This window comes from Passer montanus, unplaced genomic scaffold (assembly GCF_014805655.1).
Source record: "Passer montanus isolate IOZ18808 unplaced genomic scaffold, ASM1480565v1 scaffold257, whole genome shotgun sequence".
Taxonomy (NCBI): domain Eukaryota; kingdom Metazoa; phylum Chordata; class Aves; order Passeriformes; family Passeridae; genus Passer; species Passer montanus.
This window is the reverse complement of record NW_024367228.1, coordinates 150,067-169,679: the sequence shown is the minus strand read 5'-3', so window position 1 is coordinate 169,679 and position 19,613 is coordinate 150,067. Positions and strand designations below refer to the sequence as shown.

At 49.9% G+C, this 19,613-nt stretch overlaps 1 protein-coding gene across 1 annotated transcript; it reads right to left on the bottom strand.

Moving 5' to 3' along the window:
- Window positions 1–77: 77 nt before the first annotated feature.
- LOC120503455 (protocadherin-16-like) lies at window positions 78–8,656 on the bottom strand. The gene is made up of 3 exons (XM_039711942.1): window positions 6,662–8,656; window positions 4,613–4,721; window positions 78–3,043 (listed from the first exon to the last, which is right to left on the bottom strand). Exons 1-3 carry the CDS (start codon window positions 8,639–8,641, stop codon window positions 453–455), a joined length of 4,680 nt encoding a protein of 1,559 aa, XP_039567876.1. The 5' UTR covers window positions 8,642–8,656; the 3' UTR covers window positions 78–452.
- Window positions 8,657–19,613: the final 10,957 nt, after the last annotated feature.

The following is a 19,613-nucleotide window of genomic DNA, read 5'->3' as shown; positions in this document are numbered from 1 at the left end:
GCCCGCGCTGCCGCTCGCCCCGGCCCGCGGAGCCTCCTGCGGCAGGACACTTTTTCTGGGGAGGGAAATCCCTAGCCTTGGGGGAGTCTTGGCGCCAGAGTACCACCGGCAGTTGCTCCGCGCCCGTCCTCGCCCTTTGCTGGCCCGAGCCGGCGGTTTGGTGCGCTGTCGTCTAGCGACAGGCGACTCTGCACCCTCCGAGAAACGCCGCGGCAAGAGCGGCACAAGGATTTTCTAGGGAAGCATGAAGCAGAGGCTGAGCTCGGTGGGACTGTGCCGCCTTCCACGGCAGGAGAAAGTGGCCTGGAGGCTAAATAGGGAGATTACGGCTATAACAGTAGAGAACGGCACTACAACTGGTGGGGAATCTCAGGCTGAGGAGAGGGGGTAAGGGAATCGCATTCCAACACGGCTCAGGTAGGGACGCGCACGCCTACTGGCCAGTCCTGCGGCTAAAAGGGAGGAGCGGCCGTTCTTCCCGCCTGGGCTTCCCGGTCGCAGGCAGACTGCGAGTGGCGTAGCGGCTCCTCGTCCTTGTCCAGCCCCGCCTCAGCATTGCTATGAAGGCTGGGCAGGATGGGTCTCAGGAACCGGAATTCGCTCCTCCCCGAGCCGCTGGTCATACACATTTCGTAGCGGTAAGCCGGCGACAGAGTGCCCGTGCTGCCCACGCCCACGCCGTCGCTGGCGAAATCTCCGTCCGCGTAGCAGCTGGGAGAGGGAGGAGGAAGCTCTGCCCGAATGCGAGCTTTGCAGAGAGTGTTGGCCGTTAAGACAAGGACGGACAGGAGGAAAAGGGACGAGACGCAGACCAGCGAGGCGATGAGGTAAGTAGTGAGCATTTCCTCTTCGGCCACCTGCGGCTGCTGTCCGCTCGCAGGATCGTGGCCAAGCTGGTGGAAGGCATCGGAGAAATCGTCCACCAGTGCCACGGCGAGGGTGGCAGTGGCAGAGCGCGGCGGCTGCCCGCGGTCCCGCACCAGCACGATGAGCCTCTGCCGGGCCGCGTCCCTCTCTGTCACGGCCCGCGCCGTGCGCACCTCGCCGCTGTGCAGCCCCACGCGGAACAGCGCCGGCTCCGTGGCCTTGGCCAGCTCGTAGGACAGCCACGCGTTCTGCCCCGCGTCCGCGTCCACCGCCACCACCTTGGCCACCAGGTAGCCGGAGGGTGCCCAGCGCGGCACCAGCTCTCCGGCCGCGCTGCTCTCGGCGCCCGGGTGCAGCAGCACGGGCGCGTTGTCGTTCTCGTCCCGCACGACGATGCGCAGCACGGCCTGGGCGCTGAGCGGCGGGGAGCCGCCGTCGGCTGCGCGCACTCTCACCTCGAAGGCAGGGACCTTCTCGTAGTCCAGCGGGCGCAAACTCCGGACAGTTCCACTCTCCGCGTCCACTGACACGAATGATGCCGCGGCGAGGGTGCCTGTCAGTGGCGGCACTAGCGAGTATCTGACACGGGCGTTCTCTCCCGCGTCAGGGTCCGTGGCACTGAGGCGTCCCAGACTCCTCCCCGCGGGCTCGTTTTCGCTCACCACCATGGTGTAAATGGCCTGGGTGAAGGTGGGTGCATTGTCGTTCACATCCAAGAGCCGCACGAGCAGGGTCTTGGTTGCCGAGAGGGCGGGGGAGCCCTGGTCTCGAGCTCGCACTGTCATGTTGTATTCCTCCACCTGCTCCCGGTCCAGCGTCTCTGATGTCACCAGCGCGTACGCGTCGGCTGCCAGCAGAGTGATCCTGAAGGGTTGCTCTCCCATCAGCTCGCAGGTCGTCCTGCCGTTGTCCCCCGAGTCCCGATCCCTGACGTTGAAGAGGGCCACCACAGTGTCCGGCGGGGCGGCTTCGGAGAGGGTGCTGGTGAGCGAGGTGATGATCACCTCGGGGGCATTGTCGTTCACGTCCTTCACCTGCACCTCCACCTTGCAATGCGTGGAGAGGCCCCCTCCATCTAAGGCCTGAACATCTATCTCGTAGGTTTTTGTTTCTTCATAATCCAAAGCTTTTTTGAGTCGAATCTGACCTGTCTTTGGGTTTATTTTAAATGTCTCGAAATTTTCCTCTGAATTTTGAACTATGGAATAGACGATTTCTCCATATGTACCTAAGTCTAAATCGCTAGCAGACACTACGGCCACTACGGTGTCCTGTGAGCTATTTTCCATTACCGAGACTTTATACAGACTTCGAGTAAATACTGGGCTGTTGTCGTTTATATCCAGGACTACCACGCGGATTAAAGCTGTGCCAGACCGCGGTGGAGTCCCACCATCCACACCCGTGATGCTGAAAGCAACTTCTGCCTGCCGCTCCCGATCCAGGGCTCGATCCAACACCAGCTCTGCATACTTCCTACCATCACTCCGCCGCCGGGTGTAGACAAAGAAATACTCGTTCGAGCTGATACTATAATGCTGAAGACTATTATTCCCCACGTCTGGATCGTAAGCGCTTTCCAACAAAAACCGAGTGCCCGGCACTGTTGACTCCGAAATCTTTAAAACAATCTCTTTGTTTAAGAACACAGGAGCATGATCATTTATGTCGGTGAGTCTTACCTCAGCTCGGAAGGACTGCAGTGGGCTCTCCAGCAGCACCTGAAAACGCACCAAGCAGGGTTCGCTCTGTCCACACAGCTCTTCCCGGTCCATTTGCTCTCTCACCACCAAATCTCCGGTGTGCTGGTTCAGCTGTAAATACTGCTTTTCTCCTTCAGGAACGACTCGAGCCTGACGAGCCAGTAATTCCTCACCGGTTAGTCCCAAATCCTTAGCGATATTCGCCACAAAAGAGCCTCTCTCCGCCTCTTCGGGCACAGAGTACCGAGCGGTTTCTGCTCCCATCCCCGAGAGGCAGAGGACAAGGATCAGAGCGCCTGCTCGCCCCGGCAGCGCTTCCTCGCTCTTCCTCGGTTTCATTCCCTTCCAGAGACCCGATCTCCTCTCCTGAAAGCTGGATGGAGCTGCCGACACAGCCTGCCGCCCCCCGAGCGGAGCAGCCCGAAATGGTGCAGCCCCGCCCGCCCGAATCGCGGGATCAGCGGAGCTGGGAGCTGCGCGGAGCTTCCGCGGTCAGCAGCGGCACCAGGCGGCCGGTCTGTGGAAGGAGTCCAAGATTTCCCCCCGCAAAGCCTGGAAAGCAAAGATTAACGGCTCGTTTTCTCTCTTCCTAGGTCAAAGCATAGATATTTAAATGTCCATACAGCCGTGTTTGAAGTATGGTTACTGGTTGAATGAGCACTGCCTCTGTTTATTTAAAGCTGGGTTGTTCCTTTTGTTTTGGTTCCCCCTCCCTTGCCCCCAGTGTGAACGCTTTGAGTAAATGACTCTCCGACTGTTCAGCTAGAAGAGCTGTGTGTTGTTACAGGGGTCCAGCCACCAGGTGAGGAGGTCTTTTAACCACGGCAGCAATGGCCAAAGTCGTTCTCGGAATGGGCAGAGATTGTTCCCGCAGTTTATGATCTCTCCTGCTGGGAGCCTTTGGGAATGGGCTGAAGGCAGCATCTCAGACCTCAACTCCACTCAGAAAAAAACTCCTCCGCCTTGCTGCGAATTCTGAGACCGTCCTATTTCCCAGGTCTTTCTGATTTCCCCTGCATAAATTCCACTCCAGATACACGGATTTATTCCCGAAATCTTGTTATTGAATTGTTTTTTTCCTCGGCGATGACTGCAGCAAGTGATCTCGAGACAGCACACTCACCCGAGGGAGTTCCAAGTAGATTTTATTGTTTTCTGTCATCACTCATTTGACTCTTTAAAATGGTTCAACGAGAGGAATTACCACATTACTTTATAGTTTAATACCGACTGAGGAAAGAAAACCAGAAAGCTTCTTGACACCCTATATTCTACAGTGTCCTAAGCTAATTGTAAATGGTTTTGTATATTTTACTGAAAAACTACAAAGAATACTTTTAATTATCTTGGTTTTTAAAAACCGCGAAATGGTATTTTGAATTTTGTGGAAAAAAAGAAAGGACTAGAGAATACACTGCCCAAAGCCCACTCTTTACAATTAGGAGAGCCTGTAAGCTCCTGGTCAAATATGCCAATTGTGCCAATGCGAGAAGTTCAAAATGTAAACAGCTTCTGCTTATTTTGTAAGAAATTCCTTTGCAACCACAACTTAATTTTGCATAATATCTGTTTTACCTGGTGTTGAATACACGGCAGAAAATTAAGATATTATTACAAAGCTCTCTCCACTAAAAAAAAAAAAAAAAAAAAAAAAAAAAAAAAAAAAAATTTATAAAAAAACCTCCCCCCCAAAAAAAAAAAAAAAAAAAAAAAAAAAAAAAAAAAAGCATGAAAGGAAACCCCCCTGAGAAGGTGGTGTAACAAGAAGTTAAAGATCTGCTGACAGGTTTCAGTATTTCTCGAAGTATGTAGAAGCAGTAGCATTCTCACAATCATACATTATTATGTAATCAACATGCAGCACAGTTCTCCTCCATCGACAGCACAATTACAAAATACCTACATGAAAAAAGTACTGCTCAAGGGGAAAGTACTCTCACAGAGAAGGTTTGATCTCCCTGGTACATTTTAAGGAGGTGTTTGGTCTCTTTGTTCCCTTTTCCCTGTGAGGACAGACATACTTGTCTTTCTCTTCACTTATTGATGGGCGAGCCAAGGGTTTTGCTCAGAACTGACATTTAGCTCCAGCTCCCTGTTTGCAGCTGCATCTGCAGCTCTGGGCCCCGTATCTTCAGAGAGGGAAGCACTGCCCTGCAAAGAACAGAGAGAGCAGTTGTCATTTGGAGTTGAAGGGAAGCAGGCGTCACCGAGAAGCTTAGAGGATGTGTCTTACACCACTGCCTGTGCCACACCACTCCTCCCTACTGAGAGCCAAAGAGAAAGTAAGACTTGGTGGATCTCTGACCTGAATGGAGAACACCTGAAGTCAGAAACCATCCTCCAAAAAGGTACTATTACAAAACCTTAATGGGTCACTATAAAACTTTTATGAGTTTTGAGTAATTCGAAATGGTGAGAGCCCCAAACAGAAACCACCTTCTCACAAACAGTAAATGTGGTTTAATGTTGATATATCAAGAAGCCTCATCGTCTTCCCCGAAGCTACTGTGATTGTCACAACCTGCAGTAGAGCCCAAGTCACCAGTGGTTATGAAATACAAAAATATTAACTGACCCTGATGGTGCTTGTGTTCCTCCAGCCTCATATATGTTCATCATCCTGTCTACTGTGAAATGCTAGATGGATCCTTGGAAACTCTCCATGGAGAGTCCCAAAGAATCCCATTCTAAGAGGTGACTGACTCTGATAACCACACTCTTCGCCAACACTATCCGTGCAAGTCACAAAAACGTAAGGGAATTGAATGGCAGAGGTTCCCACCTGCACAGCCTCCAGCAGTTTGTAAGACAGCTTGAGTTCAGCACTGCCACCACCCTGGTGAGTGGCACATGGGAGCACCGAGTGCCAGCTCCCAACAGCAGTGCAGAGAACACCACTGGTGACATCCCTTTGCACAGCTGTCCCCACAGTCCCATCTGACACTGGACAGGCCACTACGGCCATTCCTGTCACTGCCACCTCCGGGAGGATGTATCCCTGGGAATGGTGTCATTGCTGCTGCAGGCCCTACAGGCTCCAGACAGTGGATGGGCAGGACCCCCATGTCTGTAGGCACAAGGGTCACTGCCACCTCCGGGAGGATGTATCCCTGGGAATGGTGTCATTGCTGCTCCAGGCCCTACAGGCTCTACACAGTGAGGCAGGACCCCCATGTCTGTAGGCACAAGTTGTGTGGTAATTGGGAGTGGGGCTGCGGCCCAGCCTCATCCCTAATGGGCTACGGCTGAGCAGGACAGGTGACCAGTATTGAAGGTAGTGAGACCTGGAGTGCCCAGGTGCACTGACCAGTCACAGAAAGGCAGAGAGGACACACAGGTGCAATGCATGAACATGAAGGGTATAAAAGGTGGGGCTAAAGAACAAGAAGGGCACAGGTTTGGAACCTTCTGCAGTGGTGTGGTGTTACTCTGTATGGGCTGATGCGTGAAACCTTCTAAAATTGTATAGTGATACTCTGTGTATTGTGGCCATCTCAGCTACAACACATAACTACCTGTAATTTCACCTTCTCATGGCTCAACTCTTCCCCTTTGAAGTGACACCAAAGACTCGATCTACCACAAAAGCTCAGCACAGATATGGGTCCAGCTGCCCAGAGAGGTGGGGGGTGCCCCACCCCTGGAAATATCCAAGGTCAGGTTGGCTGGAGCTCTGAGCAGCCTGATCTAGTTGAAGGTATCTGTGCTCATGGCATGAGGGTTTGAAATTAATGGCTTTTAGAGGTCAATTACAACCCAAAATATTCAATTCTTCTCTGATGCAGAGAGGCATGTTTAGTCAGCATTTGGGGAGCAGCTGAGGGATCCTCCTGGGAGGCCTCTCCAGCAGTTCTGAGATACCTTCCATCACCTCCTCCCACCCCAGGGACTCCTCCGCTAGCAGTTCTGCACCTTCAATGCTCCTTGCTCCCAGGTCTTGTCACACCTCCCTGCAGTTCTGAGATGCCTTCCATCACCTCCTCCCACCCCAGGGACTCCTCCGCTAGCAGTTCTGCACCTTCAATGCTCCTTGCTCCCAGGGCTTGTCACGCCTCCCTCCCGCCCGCCCGATGGCCCTGTCAGTCCCTCACCTGCGCAGTCCAGTCGCCCTCGCCGCCGAGGTTGGCCGCATCCTGCGAGCACACCGAGCTCCGCTGCTCGCCCGGGCCGGGGGGCAGCCCGGCGGGGAAGCAGGGGAAGAGCGGCCTGAGGAAACGGAACTCGCTGTTGACGGTCCCGGCGGCGAAGCAGACGTCGTACACGTAGCTGCGGGGCAGGGAGCCCGCGCTGCTCTCCGTGGCAGTGGCCGGGAACGTGGGCAAAGTCTCCGTCTCTCTCCGCCTGGCCCGCCGCACCTTCACTACCACGGCGGTCACTGCGGTGGCGAGGAACAGCGCCGACACGCAGACCAGCGAGGCGATCAGGTAAAGAGTAAGCGGCTCGTCGGGCTCGGCGGCCGGTGCCTCCTCTCTCACCCGTAAATGGGCTTCGGAGAAGCCGTCCACCAGTGCCACGGCGAGGGTGGCAGTGGCAGAGCGCGGCGGCTGCCCGCGGTCCCGCACCAGCACGATGAGCCTCTGCCGGGCCGCGTCCCTCTCTGTCACGGCCCGCGCCGTGCGCACCTCGCCGCTGTGCAGCCCCACGCGGAACAGCGCCGGCTCCGTGGCCTTGGCCAGCTCGTAGGACAGCCACGCGTTCTGCCCCGCGTCCGCGTCCACCGCCACCACCTTGGCCACCAGGTAGCCGGAGGGTGCCCAGCGCGGCACCAGCTCTCCGGCCGCGCTGCTCTCGGCGCCCGGGTGCAGCAGCACGGGCGCGTTGTCGTTCTCGTCCCGCACGACGATGCGCAGCACGGCCTGGGCGCTGAGCGGCGGGGAGCCGCCGTCGGCTGCGCGCACTCTCACCTCGAAGGCGCGCACCTTCTCGTAGTCCAGCGGGCGGAGGATATAAACATCCCCGTTTTCAGCATTGACTGACACTTCGGGCTGCTCTTTGCCCTCCTGCCGCACCAGTGCGTAGTTCACACGGGCATTTATTCCTGCGTCGGCGTCCGTGGCCTTCATGCTGCCGATCCGGAGCATGGGGCTGTTGTTCTCCGTGACAGACATGGTGTAAATCTCCTGGGTGAACTTTGGGGGGTTGTCGTTCACATCGGATATCTGCACGAAGATGCTTTCCTGAGAGCTCAGCCGCTTCCTGCCCCAGTCCGTGGCTGTGATGGTGATGTTATACTCCGCCGTCCTCTCCCTGTCCAGAGCCGCGTTTGTTCTCAGTTCGTAATAATTATCAAAAGTGGGGGTGAGACTGAATGGCAAGTCCCCGTCGATGGAACACTCCGTCCTGCCGTTGTCCCCGGAGTCCCGGTCCCGCACACTGAACAGAGCCACCACGGTGCGTGGCGGGGCGTCCTCGGGAATGGAGGCGCTGAGGGAGGTGAGCGCTATCTCCGGGGCGTTGTCATTCACGTCCAGGACCTCCACCTGCACTTTGCAATGCGCAGACAGCCCTCCGCCGTCCGTGGCTTTCACCATCATGGTGTGGGATTTTGCTTCCTCAAAATCCAGCTTGCCCGCGACTCGTATTTCACCGGTGGTCGGGTTCAGCTGGAAGAGCTGCCGGGATCGCTCCGATGTCTGGGTAAAGGCATAATACACTTCCCCGTTGGACCCTTCGTCGGGATCCTCGGCAGCGACCCTGACCACCAGCTGCCCCAGGGGGCTGTTCTCAGCCAGGCGCACCTCGTAGGTCTCCTTTTCGAAGACAGGAATGTTGTCATTGGCATCCAGCACCACGATCCGGACCTGAGCCGTGCCGGACCTGGGTGGTGACCCCCCGTCGGTGGCTGTCAGAAGTAAATTCAGCTCTCCCTGCTCTTCACGATCTAGCTGACGCTGTAGGACAAGTTCCAGGTATTTTACTCCATCTTTTGCTGTTCCAATAGCGAGGGAGAAATGAGGGTTGGGCCCGAGGCTGTAGTTCTGCAAACCGTTAATGCCCACGTCCTTGTCCTGGGCGCCTTCCAGGGGGAAACGGGAGCCAGGAGATGCTGTTTCTATAATTTTTAAAACCATCTCCTTCTGCGGAAACACGGGCGAGTTGTCGTTTACGTCACGAACTTCCACCTCCCCTCGGATAAGTTGCAATGGATTTTCAAAGAATATCTTAAAGACGAGCGTGCAGGTATCGCTCTGCGGACAGATCTCCTCTCGGTCCAGCGATTCCTTCGCCGTCAGGACTCCGGTGTTTTGATTGAGTCGGAAAAGCTGCTCGTTCCCCTCGGACACAACGCGAGCTTTGCGAGCCGCAAGCTGGCTCAGAGGAACCCCCAGGTCCTTGGAGATATTGGCGACAAAGGAGTCCCTCTCCATTTCCTCCGGCAGCGAGTAGCGGAGGGTTTCAGCCCCGCTCTGACACACGCAAACACACAGAATAAACAAGATCACTCGCCTCTTTCTGTCTCCGCTCCGTCTCCCACACGCCATCACTCCCCAGAAAAGCCATCCACCGTCCTGGGCGGCTCCCAGCATTTTTTAGTAGTGTCCGAAAAAGAGCGGTGTGAGCCGGCAGTCCTGGGGTGAAGGAATCTGGAAGCCCCGGAGTGCTCCGACTCCTTTGCGAGCAGCTCAGCTCACACGGGTTTTTTTTGTCTCCCTGTGTGTGCAAACCCGGGGCGGACCGAGGAACGCTCCGGTCCGCGGCCAACATCCCCACCCAGCGTCCGAAGGGGGAATATTTCCTCTCAATCGGGGCAGCGCTGCTGGCTCGGGGTTTGCTGCTTGAACCCGCACTCTTTGTGCCAAAGAGGAGAAAAAAGGTGCGGTGTAAAAGCTCTCCTCTCTCGGAAGTGGGATCCCTGCCCACACACAAAGCGCTGCCCTGGGCATCACATCCCAGCTCGCAACCACGAACTCTTCATACACAGTTTTGGTTTGCGTTGTGTAGACACGGCAAGTTCCACTGCCACAGAAAAGATTTTCCTTCTCTTCTCCACTTGCTAATCAGCATAGGGCGATTGGTAAGTGAGGCGAGTCAGAGAAACTATTAAAAATGAGAGCTGGTGCCAGAGAACTGACGAGGAACTGGCCCTAAATAAAACCTTCATTATCACCACAGCTCGCCATCACAGCAGGATGATAAAGCTGTCCTAGGGCACATCATCCTAATGCTGTTCTTTTCTTACTGGGTATCACACCTCGCCCGACTTTTACACTTTTCTATGTGAAAAAAGGTGCTAAACGAAGTTCTCTATCTGCCTAGGGAGGTATGGCCAACAGACAGTTAATACAACAGGCAAGGAAACAAACACGGAGCCCCGAAATAAAACTCCGCGATACACAAATGCTAACGAGGAGATAAGGGAGACAATAGCAAAGACAAGGCTCTCATCACAGTAACTGACGGGCCATTAAAAGAATAATTGAAACGTAGACCTCTGAGGTTCAACAAAAATCTCTGTAAAAGATAAAAGAAAAAAGTTCTAAAGATTCTCACGGATTATCAGAAAAAATGTCATGGAAGAGAACAAATTGATGACGAGGCGTTTGAGGGGGGTCCCGGAATTTGCAAGACTTATGAGATTTTTAGAGGTAGAATCAAACTCGCTAAGAGGGAGATGTCTGCAGCAGACCTGATAGGAACAACCGTGGGAAAACGGAGGTGGAGGGGATATCGAGGGGTTCTGAGCACAGTCGGGTACTGTGAGGCAGAATTTGTGCCGGAAACCAGATAAAAACCTCAGGCTCAGGCAGGCACGGCTGGCCCCGAAGACAGATTTACGCCTGCGACGAATGCACTGAGGATGTGCACAGCCTCCCGCGAGCCCAGCCCAACCTTTCTATTACAGAATTTTAAAAAGAAGTAGAAAACAAAATGGGACTTGCATTATTTACCCGTGTCTCGAGCATTTTTTGTTCGGATTTTACTGTAAAAGAAACTACGCTATTAAAAATTATTATTATTAAGTATCATAATCCTCTTGGACTTGGTTCCTTTTCTTTAATTTCCTAGATGTTTTCCCTTTATTTTTGTTTGCTAAAAAAGGAGTGACGCTGTCAAACAATACGCAAGAGGTCAAGTCCTGGAAATTCTCTGATGTCTTCATTTGTTTTAAAGTAAAAACTTCGTGCCTCTATCCGTAGGAGAAAATAACAATTAAGGTTGCTCCAGGATTCCCGGAACCTTTAGCTACTAAAAGCTCTTGCATGAACGAAGTAATTTTCGGCGACTTCCTCTTATCACCCATTGACTTGGACGCGTGATAAGATCTAAACCACTGACATACATCAAAGGGCAGCTCCTCCTTTCTTACCTTCCAGGGACACTTCCATCTCTCGAGCTGCGATCATCACCAACAGAGAAGTCAAACCGTAGGCCAAGCACAGCAGCAGATGTGCTGGGAAAGTGGCTTCTCTCTTTTTTTTTTTTATTTTTTTAATTTTGCCACGCAGAAACAACTCTGACACCTGTAATCCCCTTGCTTTGTGCCCGTTTTTTTTTCACTTCCGAGGGGGAAATGTGTATTTCCTTCTCCTTATCTTAATCTTTAGCATCACTGCGCAGCAGGTGGAAAGACACAGGCCGAGAAGAGCTTCCACAGACATTTCCTACCCTGAGTGCAGGAGCCCAGTTATTGTCGCTGCCATAATTTCAGAAAGGAAATGGTGTCCATCAGCTTCAGGTGTAGAAGGGTGTAAGACGACCAGTGCCAAAAACAACAGCAGTGTGGTGGGGAAGGGGGGTTTTTTTTTTTTTTTTTTTTTTTTTTTTTTTTTTTTTTTTTTTTTTTGCCACGCAAAAACAACTCTGACACCTGTAATCCACTTGCTTTGTGCCCGTTTTTTTTTCACTTCCGAGGGGGAAATGTGTATTTCCTTCTCCTTATCTTAATCTTTAGCATCCCTGCGCAGCAGGTGGAAAGACACAGGCCGAGAAGAGCTTCCACAGACATTTCCTACCCTGAGTGCAGGAGCCCAGTTATTGTCGCTGCCATAATTTCAGAAAGGAAATGGTGTCCATCAGCTTCAGGTGTAGAAGGGTGTAAGACGACCAGTGATCCTTAACGGAGCTCTTGGCAGTGACAATATCTTCGCTCATCAGAAGATGCTGCTTTTCCACTGAGGAATCTTTATATTTTTTCAGATTTTAGAGGAATGATAAAGAGGATCACTTACCGTGCAGCACTGTAGAGCTAATGCTGGTGTTTTCCCTTGAGTCACAACAGTGAAATGGATGGGTATTAATTGAAAAAAAAAAAAAAAAAGAAAGAAGTTTGAATACTGCCAGATGGAGGCACACTGTATTTTAGGACAAACAAAGGAACTATACCCATAACACGAAAGATTTGCATAAACGTGCCAAAGAATTCACATATCTCCTCGGGCGTACGGTGATATTGCAGGCTTTGTTTTACTGATGACATCTTTATCCTAAGAAGAACCAAAAAACTAGTTCTCTTCACTCTGTCACTTAAAACTTTATGCCCGAAAAGCATTACAGCAGCATATCCTGCTCAGTTCCTGATGTGGCTCCGTGTTTCTGATCACAGAGGTTCTAAAAGAAAATGTTGCCCACACTTCTGAAACCTGAGCAATTTCAATTTCCAAAAGTTCTTGGTCTTTCACCTGGGAATTCAGATCCGCTGAATGAAATCTCAGCGGTCCCATGCCCGGTTTTGTGGTCCCCTCGGATGAAGGTTTCTTCTCCATCCCTGGAGGCACTGTCCGCTCTCCTCCAGCACACCCTGAGGGTAGGATGGCGCGGGAGGATCCCGCAGAGCAGAGGAACAGATCTTCCCAGAGTCCCAGCGTTTTCCACGCCTGAGTGCAAGGACGGACGAACACTCCCGACGTCCCCTTCCCGGACAGCTCCCAGGGTGGATTTCTTCTTTCGTCCCTGTAACAATCAGGCTGAGCCCCGAATTCCCAGCTGTCCCGCGGACCTGGGGCCGGAGCTCTCAGCCGGCTGCAAACCCAGCGAGGAAAGCTGGGAGAATCATTCCCAACCTTCCGGCTCTCGGTTATGTTGTAAATACCTCGGGTACTTGTTCGGAGGCTCATTTTCCGAGATGTACGGCAGCCTCCTCCCTCTGCACTCAGTTCAGCGAGTGCTTTCCCCATCGCTCTGTTAAAAGCAAACATTTATTTCCTTCGGTAGTAACTCGGTGCTTTCCAATCAACCGGCTCTGAGCTACCCCAGACCTCCGGTGAAATCCTCCCGGATCCCGCAGGGATGGCCCTGGGAGGCCGTCCCCGTCCTTCACACTCCCTGTTTCACCTTGTGCTCCTGGATTTTCCAGGCACGTCTGGATGCGGCGATTCCCAGCACATCCTTTGCCAAGGCTTTAAACCAGGGCGTATTCCGGAGCAGCCGAGGCGTTTCTGCGGGGCTCTCAGCCGGTGCCAGCCCCGCAGCATCCCCTGCCGCTCGCTGCTGTCCCCGCCCCGCCCGCAGCAGCACCGCGAGCCCAGCGCCGGCCGAGAGCGCCGCTGGGCGGCCAGCGCTGGAACTGCAGGGGGCTGCCCGAGCCCCGGCTGGAATCTCCCTTCTCGCCTTCCGGCTACCGCAAGGACAAATTCTGAAATATATTTCCCACCTTGGTACGTAAATGCGCTCCCTTAGTGTTTGTTGAGACGTTTGGTTTGGCATTAATGTTCCAGGCAAACGTGAAACGTCCTACACAAACCTTCCATCAAATGTGCTTAATAAAGACATGAGCAAACGTAGCAAACGTTTCTCATGTGCTGTGCACTACATTTTCCAGAAGTCAGGAATAAAGGCGTTTTCAAGCACAGGCTATTTGGAGGAGGCTGAATTTTGAATACTTTCTATTTCAGAAGGAGATCTCCAACAGTTGGATAAGCTCTCCTAAAATATTCCACAGTTAAGAACCAATTCAGTGTTAACAGCAGCACAAATCCCTGCTGCCCCTTGGGTCAGCTGCAATAGGTTTCCAAAGAACACCTTAAAGATGAGCCTGCAGGCATTGCTGTGTGGCCAGATCTCCCCTTGTTCCAGTGACTCCTTTAAAGCCAGGACTTCAGTGTTTTGATTGAAGCAGAAATGCTGCTGCTGCTCCTCAGACACAAAGGACAATATATTTCTTCCTAGGTAGCAGCATTTCCTTTCAAATGACACCAGTTCACGAATCCATCTGTTCTAAAACCTTCCTGTGTACCTTTCAGCTTCAGAGAATAAAGGAAAATCTGCTTCAAAAGTCTAAGTTCATGGATTTCCTCAAAGACATTCTGCATTCTCTAGTCTCCAAAGACAATCCTGCACAGAATATACCTGCCAGATTGACAGAGAGCAGATTGACAGAGAGCCAGATTGCCAGATTGCCAGAGAGCAGGTTTAGATTAATATTAATTTAGATATCAACAAAAATGTCCTACACCTGAGGATGGTGAGGCCTGAGGTTGCCCAGAGAAGCTGTGGCTGTCCTGTCCCTGGAAGTGTCCAAGGCCAGGCTGGACCTGGGATAGTGGGAAGAGTCCCTGCCCATGGCAAGAGGTTGGAACAAGATGATCTTGAAGGTCCTTTCCAATCCAAACCATTCTGCATCCTTCAAAGGCAAAAAATTCTATCCATGACAATCTCAGTACTTCTCATTTGCAACACTTTGCTGCCATGACTACCTTTTGAGAGGTTGCCCAGAGAAGCTGTGGCTGTCCTGTCCCTGGAAGTGTCCAAGGCCAGGCTGGACCTGGGATAGTGGGAAGAGTCCCTGCCCATGGCAAGAGGTTGGAACAAGATGATCTTGAAGGTCCTTTCCAATCCAAACCATTCTGTGATTCTGTGTGTGTTTAGATATTTTGCATCCTTCAAAGGCAAAAAATTCTCTCCTTCCTCTCTATCCATGACAATCTCAGTACTTCTCATTTGGAAATGAATCCTCTCAGCTGCAACAATTTGCTGCCATGACTACCTTTTGTAGGCAAGTAAGAATTTTCATATATGTAAACTTTGTGCTTAGTGGGATCAATTTTTTCCACCTTTTATCTCACTCCTAGATCAAATGTGCAGAAATTTCCTTCATGAATCCCTGAACCCACGTGGGTTTTTTGTGTCCTGAGGTCTCAAATGGCCAACAAATACTATTTCAGTTTCTAGAAGTTGTGGGGCAAGTGTCATCTACTGAGAATTTTTTTTCATGTTCTTCTGTTCAATTTCTTTATGACTCCTTCCACAGTTTCCTGCAGTGGCTGTTTAATTTGACTCAGAGGAGAAATTCAAATGGAAACTCACGTGTTCAACAGTCAAACAACACAAGGTTTTCAGGTATTTCAAGTTCACTGGGTAAATAGCCTTGGCTTTCTCTGTGCTTTTCACAGAGCAACAAAGAATAGGATGCTTTTCTCAGTGACATTTGGAAAACCTTGCAAAAGACATCTCAGGGATGGAAGTGCCACACAGGCATTCATGAACAAGGGCAAGAATCCTCAGGCTTTCGAAGAAATCTTTCTATGATGGGCTGCCTGAAGACAGGAATTAGACATGTTTGAAGTCAAACAACTGAGCATTATAGTAAGAAAGTAAGAACCAGCCAGACTATGTGCTGTCCAGGGCAGAGAAATAGCACATTTGCTCTTAAAAGGACATGTCAGGAAGGAATGGATATGGGGGAAGAGGTTGGCTTTGGACAGGCTAATTTTGGAATCTGTCTGGTCATCTCAGCAAGGCTATTGCAACGATAAATTCTGAAATCTTTGCTTTGTGTCCATTTTTTAACTTCTGAGGGGGACATGTATCTATATCTATATCTATATCTATATCTATATCTAGATATATATCAGGGATTTGGCTGAGAAGCAAATTAGAAAGTGAAGGAGAGAAGGGGAGAGCAGAAGAAAGGGACAGCCAGCAATGATTAGAGGAGGGAAAGATGCTATGCAAGAGGGACCAAGAAAGGACAAGCACGAAGCTGTTTGATTGACAAGGCTCACCAAGCACAGGAAGGACAAAGAAAAGCAGGTAGGATCCATCCTGAGAACAGCTTAGGAAGGGCTGTTTGATGGGACACCTGTAAGGAAGGAATCACAATAGGTATCAAAGGGAAAGTGGGGTCCAATCAACCAGAGTAAAAAGGGTATTAGGAATTCTGTGGAGAAGCAGGAAAGGCAGTAAATGCAGTTTGAAGTCAAAGCAGGTGCATGGATCAGAAACGAGCCAAAATGGATGCAGAGAAGGAAGAAACAAATGAGTTAGGTAGGAGGAAGAAAGTGTATATATAATCCTTTAAGCTTGTGCTGGTCTTTCTCCAATTCTCAGTGTCTGGCTTAAGACTTAGATTTCCTCACTTCCACTTTTCTTCCTCAGAATGCCTTACTCTCTGATGGGAGTGCAAAAAATTATCAGAAGGTCGCAGCAAACCAAAAGGAACCTTCCTATCTCAGCCAGTGTAACAGGAAGTGTCCAGTACCCACCTTTCTGTCTCCTGATGCCAGGTTTGGCCCTTCTGCAAGCCAGGTTCCAAATCCTGTACCCCTTGGATGGCATGCACATACTGAGATCAGCTCTGGGAACCAGGGCCCAGCGGTGCCTAAGGGGAAGGTCAGTGGAGAAGGGATTCAAGCACAGCCTCATGGACAGCCTGGTCACTGCCTGGAAGGAAAGCAGGAGTTCTGAACTGAGGTGCCCAAAGGAGACGTGTTGGCGTGGGTTTTTTTCCCTTTTCACAAACGGGATGGGACTGCTGGGATCCATTCCTCGAGCTTTATTTGCAGCATCAGCCCCATTGCATGGCTGAGGCAGTAGGAAGATGGCAAAGCTCACCTACAGCCAGCAGCAGCCAAAGATTTCTTTGTTACAGAGCATTTAAAAAACTTTTTGTCCAATAGCATATTACTAAAGCTTACAGACAATTGGTTTAGCCAGTTATTAAAAGCACACATACATCTGCTTCACACAAAGCTTGCTTGTCTTCTTTATATTAACAATACACAACACTCCAGTATTAAGCTTAAAGCCTTCTACTACCTTGCTAAGCACATTTTTCTGGAGTCTTGAGGTCTATCTTAGCCAAACCTAAGACTCAAGCTATTGTTCAATGTCCTTGCTTGCTATACCATTGTAACTTTTTCTGCTTTCAGGTTTTGCAGCTGCAGCTAGCTCTAAATTTTCTGTTCTCTCTGTTTCTAAGGCCTGCTTTCCCAGCTTTTCGAAAATCTTCTTACCTTTACTAATTCCCACAAGACAGAGATCAAGGGAGTTTTGGTGTTTGCTCATGACAGAGGTGAACACAGATGCACCAACAGGAGGGGCTCATCCTCAATTCATGTCTAGTGCTTCTGAAGACACAGGGACCAGTTCAGCAGTTAAATGAGTGGCCAAAGCTATTTCTAAACCAAATCCAGCTAAGCAGTAAGAGCTGTGTAACTCCAGCATAAGGGAAATATGGTTTATGTTTTACTGAAGCAGCAGAGATGTCCTTTTTTGGGAGGATACTTTGGAAAGCAAAGGTGTTTGGGGTCCTCTGTTTGACTTCCTTTGTCCTCAGCTGCAGGTCACTTTCTCCCATATAATTCCAGCAGCAACTGCAAACCAGGCACTGTCTGGGATCACAGGATGGCCCTTGGGCCTGTGACACAGCTAAACCATCCCCCAGAATACAGTGACCACTGAACTACCCGGGTTGTTGTTCACACAAAGCAGTGAAGTTTAGACTCTTGTTATCCCACTTGTATTTTAGATTTTATTTTCTTTTAAAATACTTTTGTATTTTGACAAAATTGAGCAGTGAAAAGCATCTTTCTTTTGGATGATGCTTTGACATCCTCAATGCTTTTGACCAACAGCATGTAGATACCCTGAAAGAAAAGAGACTTACAGAAAGAAAAAAGAGACTCACAGAAAAGAAAATATCCATTCTGTAGGCAGAAATACAGAGTTTATTTACTGTTTAGGCAACAGACAGGTACTTGTATCTGTATCCCATTTTCTAAAGGAAGGGACACACTGGCAAAGACAAACTGAAAACCAATTTCAAGACAGATGCACAAACACTGATCCTAGTGAAAAATTACAAAGTAAACAGATACAAACCCAACACATTTAACAGGTACCACTGAAAGTGTATGACAGCTAATTTATTTGCCAAAGAATTTATATCTGAATAGGTGAAACACAATCCTGATGTCATGATATTCTTACTGCAAGGTTCATACATTTGGGAGGGGAAAAAAAAGTATTTTTTAATATTAAAATCCCTGGATTGAATCAATGATGGGGAGGACTAATAAAAAACAGCCGGTAGTCCCTGTATATCTGTCATATATAAAACTATAACCACTTTTTTTTGGTCAGGCTTGACCAGATGAGCCTTGGGCGCTCCTTGGGATCACTTAAATGCAGTTTATTGACCAGCAGCAAGTCGGTCCTTGTCCTGGGAAAGGCAGAGGCGGCGGGGTCGAATCCAGCGGCTGTAATTCGCACATTTTCCCACCAGATAGCAGCCTCCACAAAGGAAAAACCCAGCGGAGAATATGCAAGTCACGGCGAGGAGCGGCGGGGCTGGACCGGGAACACCAGGGCGTGGCAGCATCCGGGGCCGGCTGGGGAAGGGACAATCCCCCGGAGAGAGGCAGGTCTCTGTATTAGCTATCTATCTATCTATCTATCTATCTATCTATCTATCTATCTGTCTGTCTATCTATCTATCTATCTATCTATCTAATCTATAATCTATGATCTATAATATATAATCTATTTTCTTCATTTACAGATCTACCTATCAATTTATCCATCCATTCCTCCATTTATTTATCTACCCATCCATTCATCTGTCATCCACCCATCCATCAGCATCCTTGTCCACAGGATCTGGGCTCTGTTCCTGCCCTGGGGAAAGGAGCACACACTCACATCCAGGGAAACCATTTCAGATCAGACTCGGACTCAGAGCAAGAGGCTGGGGAGAAGGGAGAGATGTGAGGTCATGAGTGGAGCAGTGAGATTGGGCGGGGGGATCCAGAGCGCTGGACTGAGCGGGGTTTGGGAGGGGATGTAGGTCATGCAGCAGCCACAGGGATCGGTTTATCCCTTGGGGTCCCCAGCACTGGCTTTCTGCCCTTGCCACCGAGCAGAAATGAAATTGCAGCAGTATTGAGCAGTGTGCTGGTTCCTCCCAGCTCTGGGGCTGCAGGGCAAGTGAGGACAGCAGCCAGCTTAAACCCTGGGAATCTGGGATTGGTGTAGGATACACAAGCAGCTAAATAATCTCCTAACTTGCTTCCCTGTCAAGCCAGAGTCTCTAATGCAGAAAGTACTTGTACCATTTAAAACATGCTTAAAGAATTGTGTCCACATTCACTACTAGATGCTTGTCTTCTGTTTAATCTTTATAGAAGACAAATGAAGGGGTCAGAGGCACCTCTTCAGAGAGGCAGTTTTCAGGAATACATGTATATAAAATATTTCTCATCATATGACTTAGTCTAAAGTAAAATTCCCAGGTTTGTCCATTACTGATTTAGTGATTTAAAATACATTTTGAGAAGCAAGCATATCCTTCACAACTCTAAATCCCCCATTTATACCATGGGGATTTAACAAAATAGTTTGTCTTCTTTTTATTTCTTCTACTAAAAGTAATACCTAAAGAAGGTATCACCTCTGGATATCTGATGACAGGAACTTCAGCACAAGACTGGGGTGATTCTTAGCCTTCCACTCAAAACATGCAGTACACTCATTAGCAAGTGGCAGTTAACAACTGAATAAGTGTCTCCTTTCTTTCTCATTTTTTCCTTTTGTCTACTTCATTCTATTTCTTGATGTATTAATCAAGGTAGCTAAAGAAAAAAATACTCAAAAAAAAAAAGTAATCAAAAATCCAAATTCAGTAAAAGGTCATAGGTGATTCTGAGAGAGTTAAGAATTACTATGGGCTGCCTGGGTGAATAAATCCCTTAAACTGAACTTTTTAATCCCAAACTCAAGTGAGTATTCTTTGAAATGTATGGGGAAAAAAAGCTCTGTGCTCAATACACAACATCTGCCCTTCTGAGAGGAAAACTGGGGTACTGAATACAGTGACAGGAACAGACA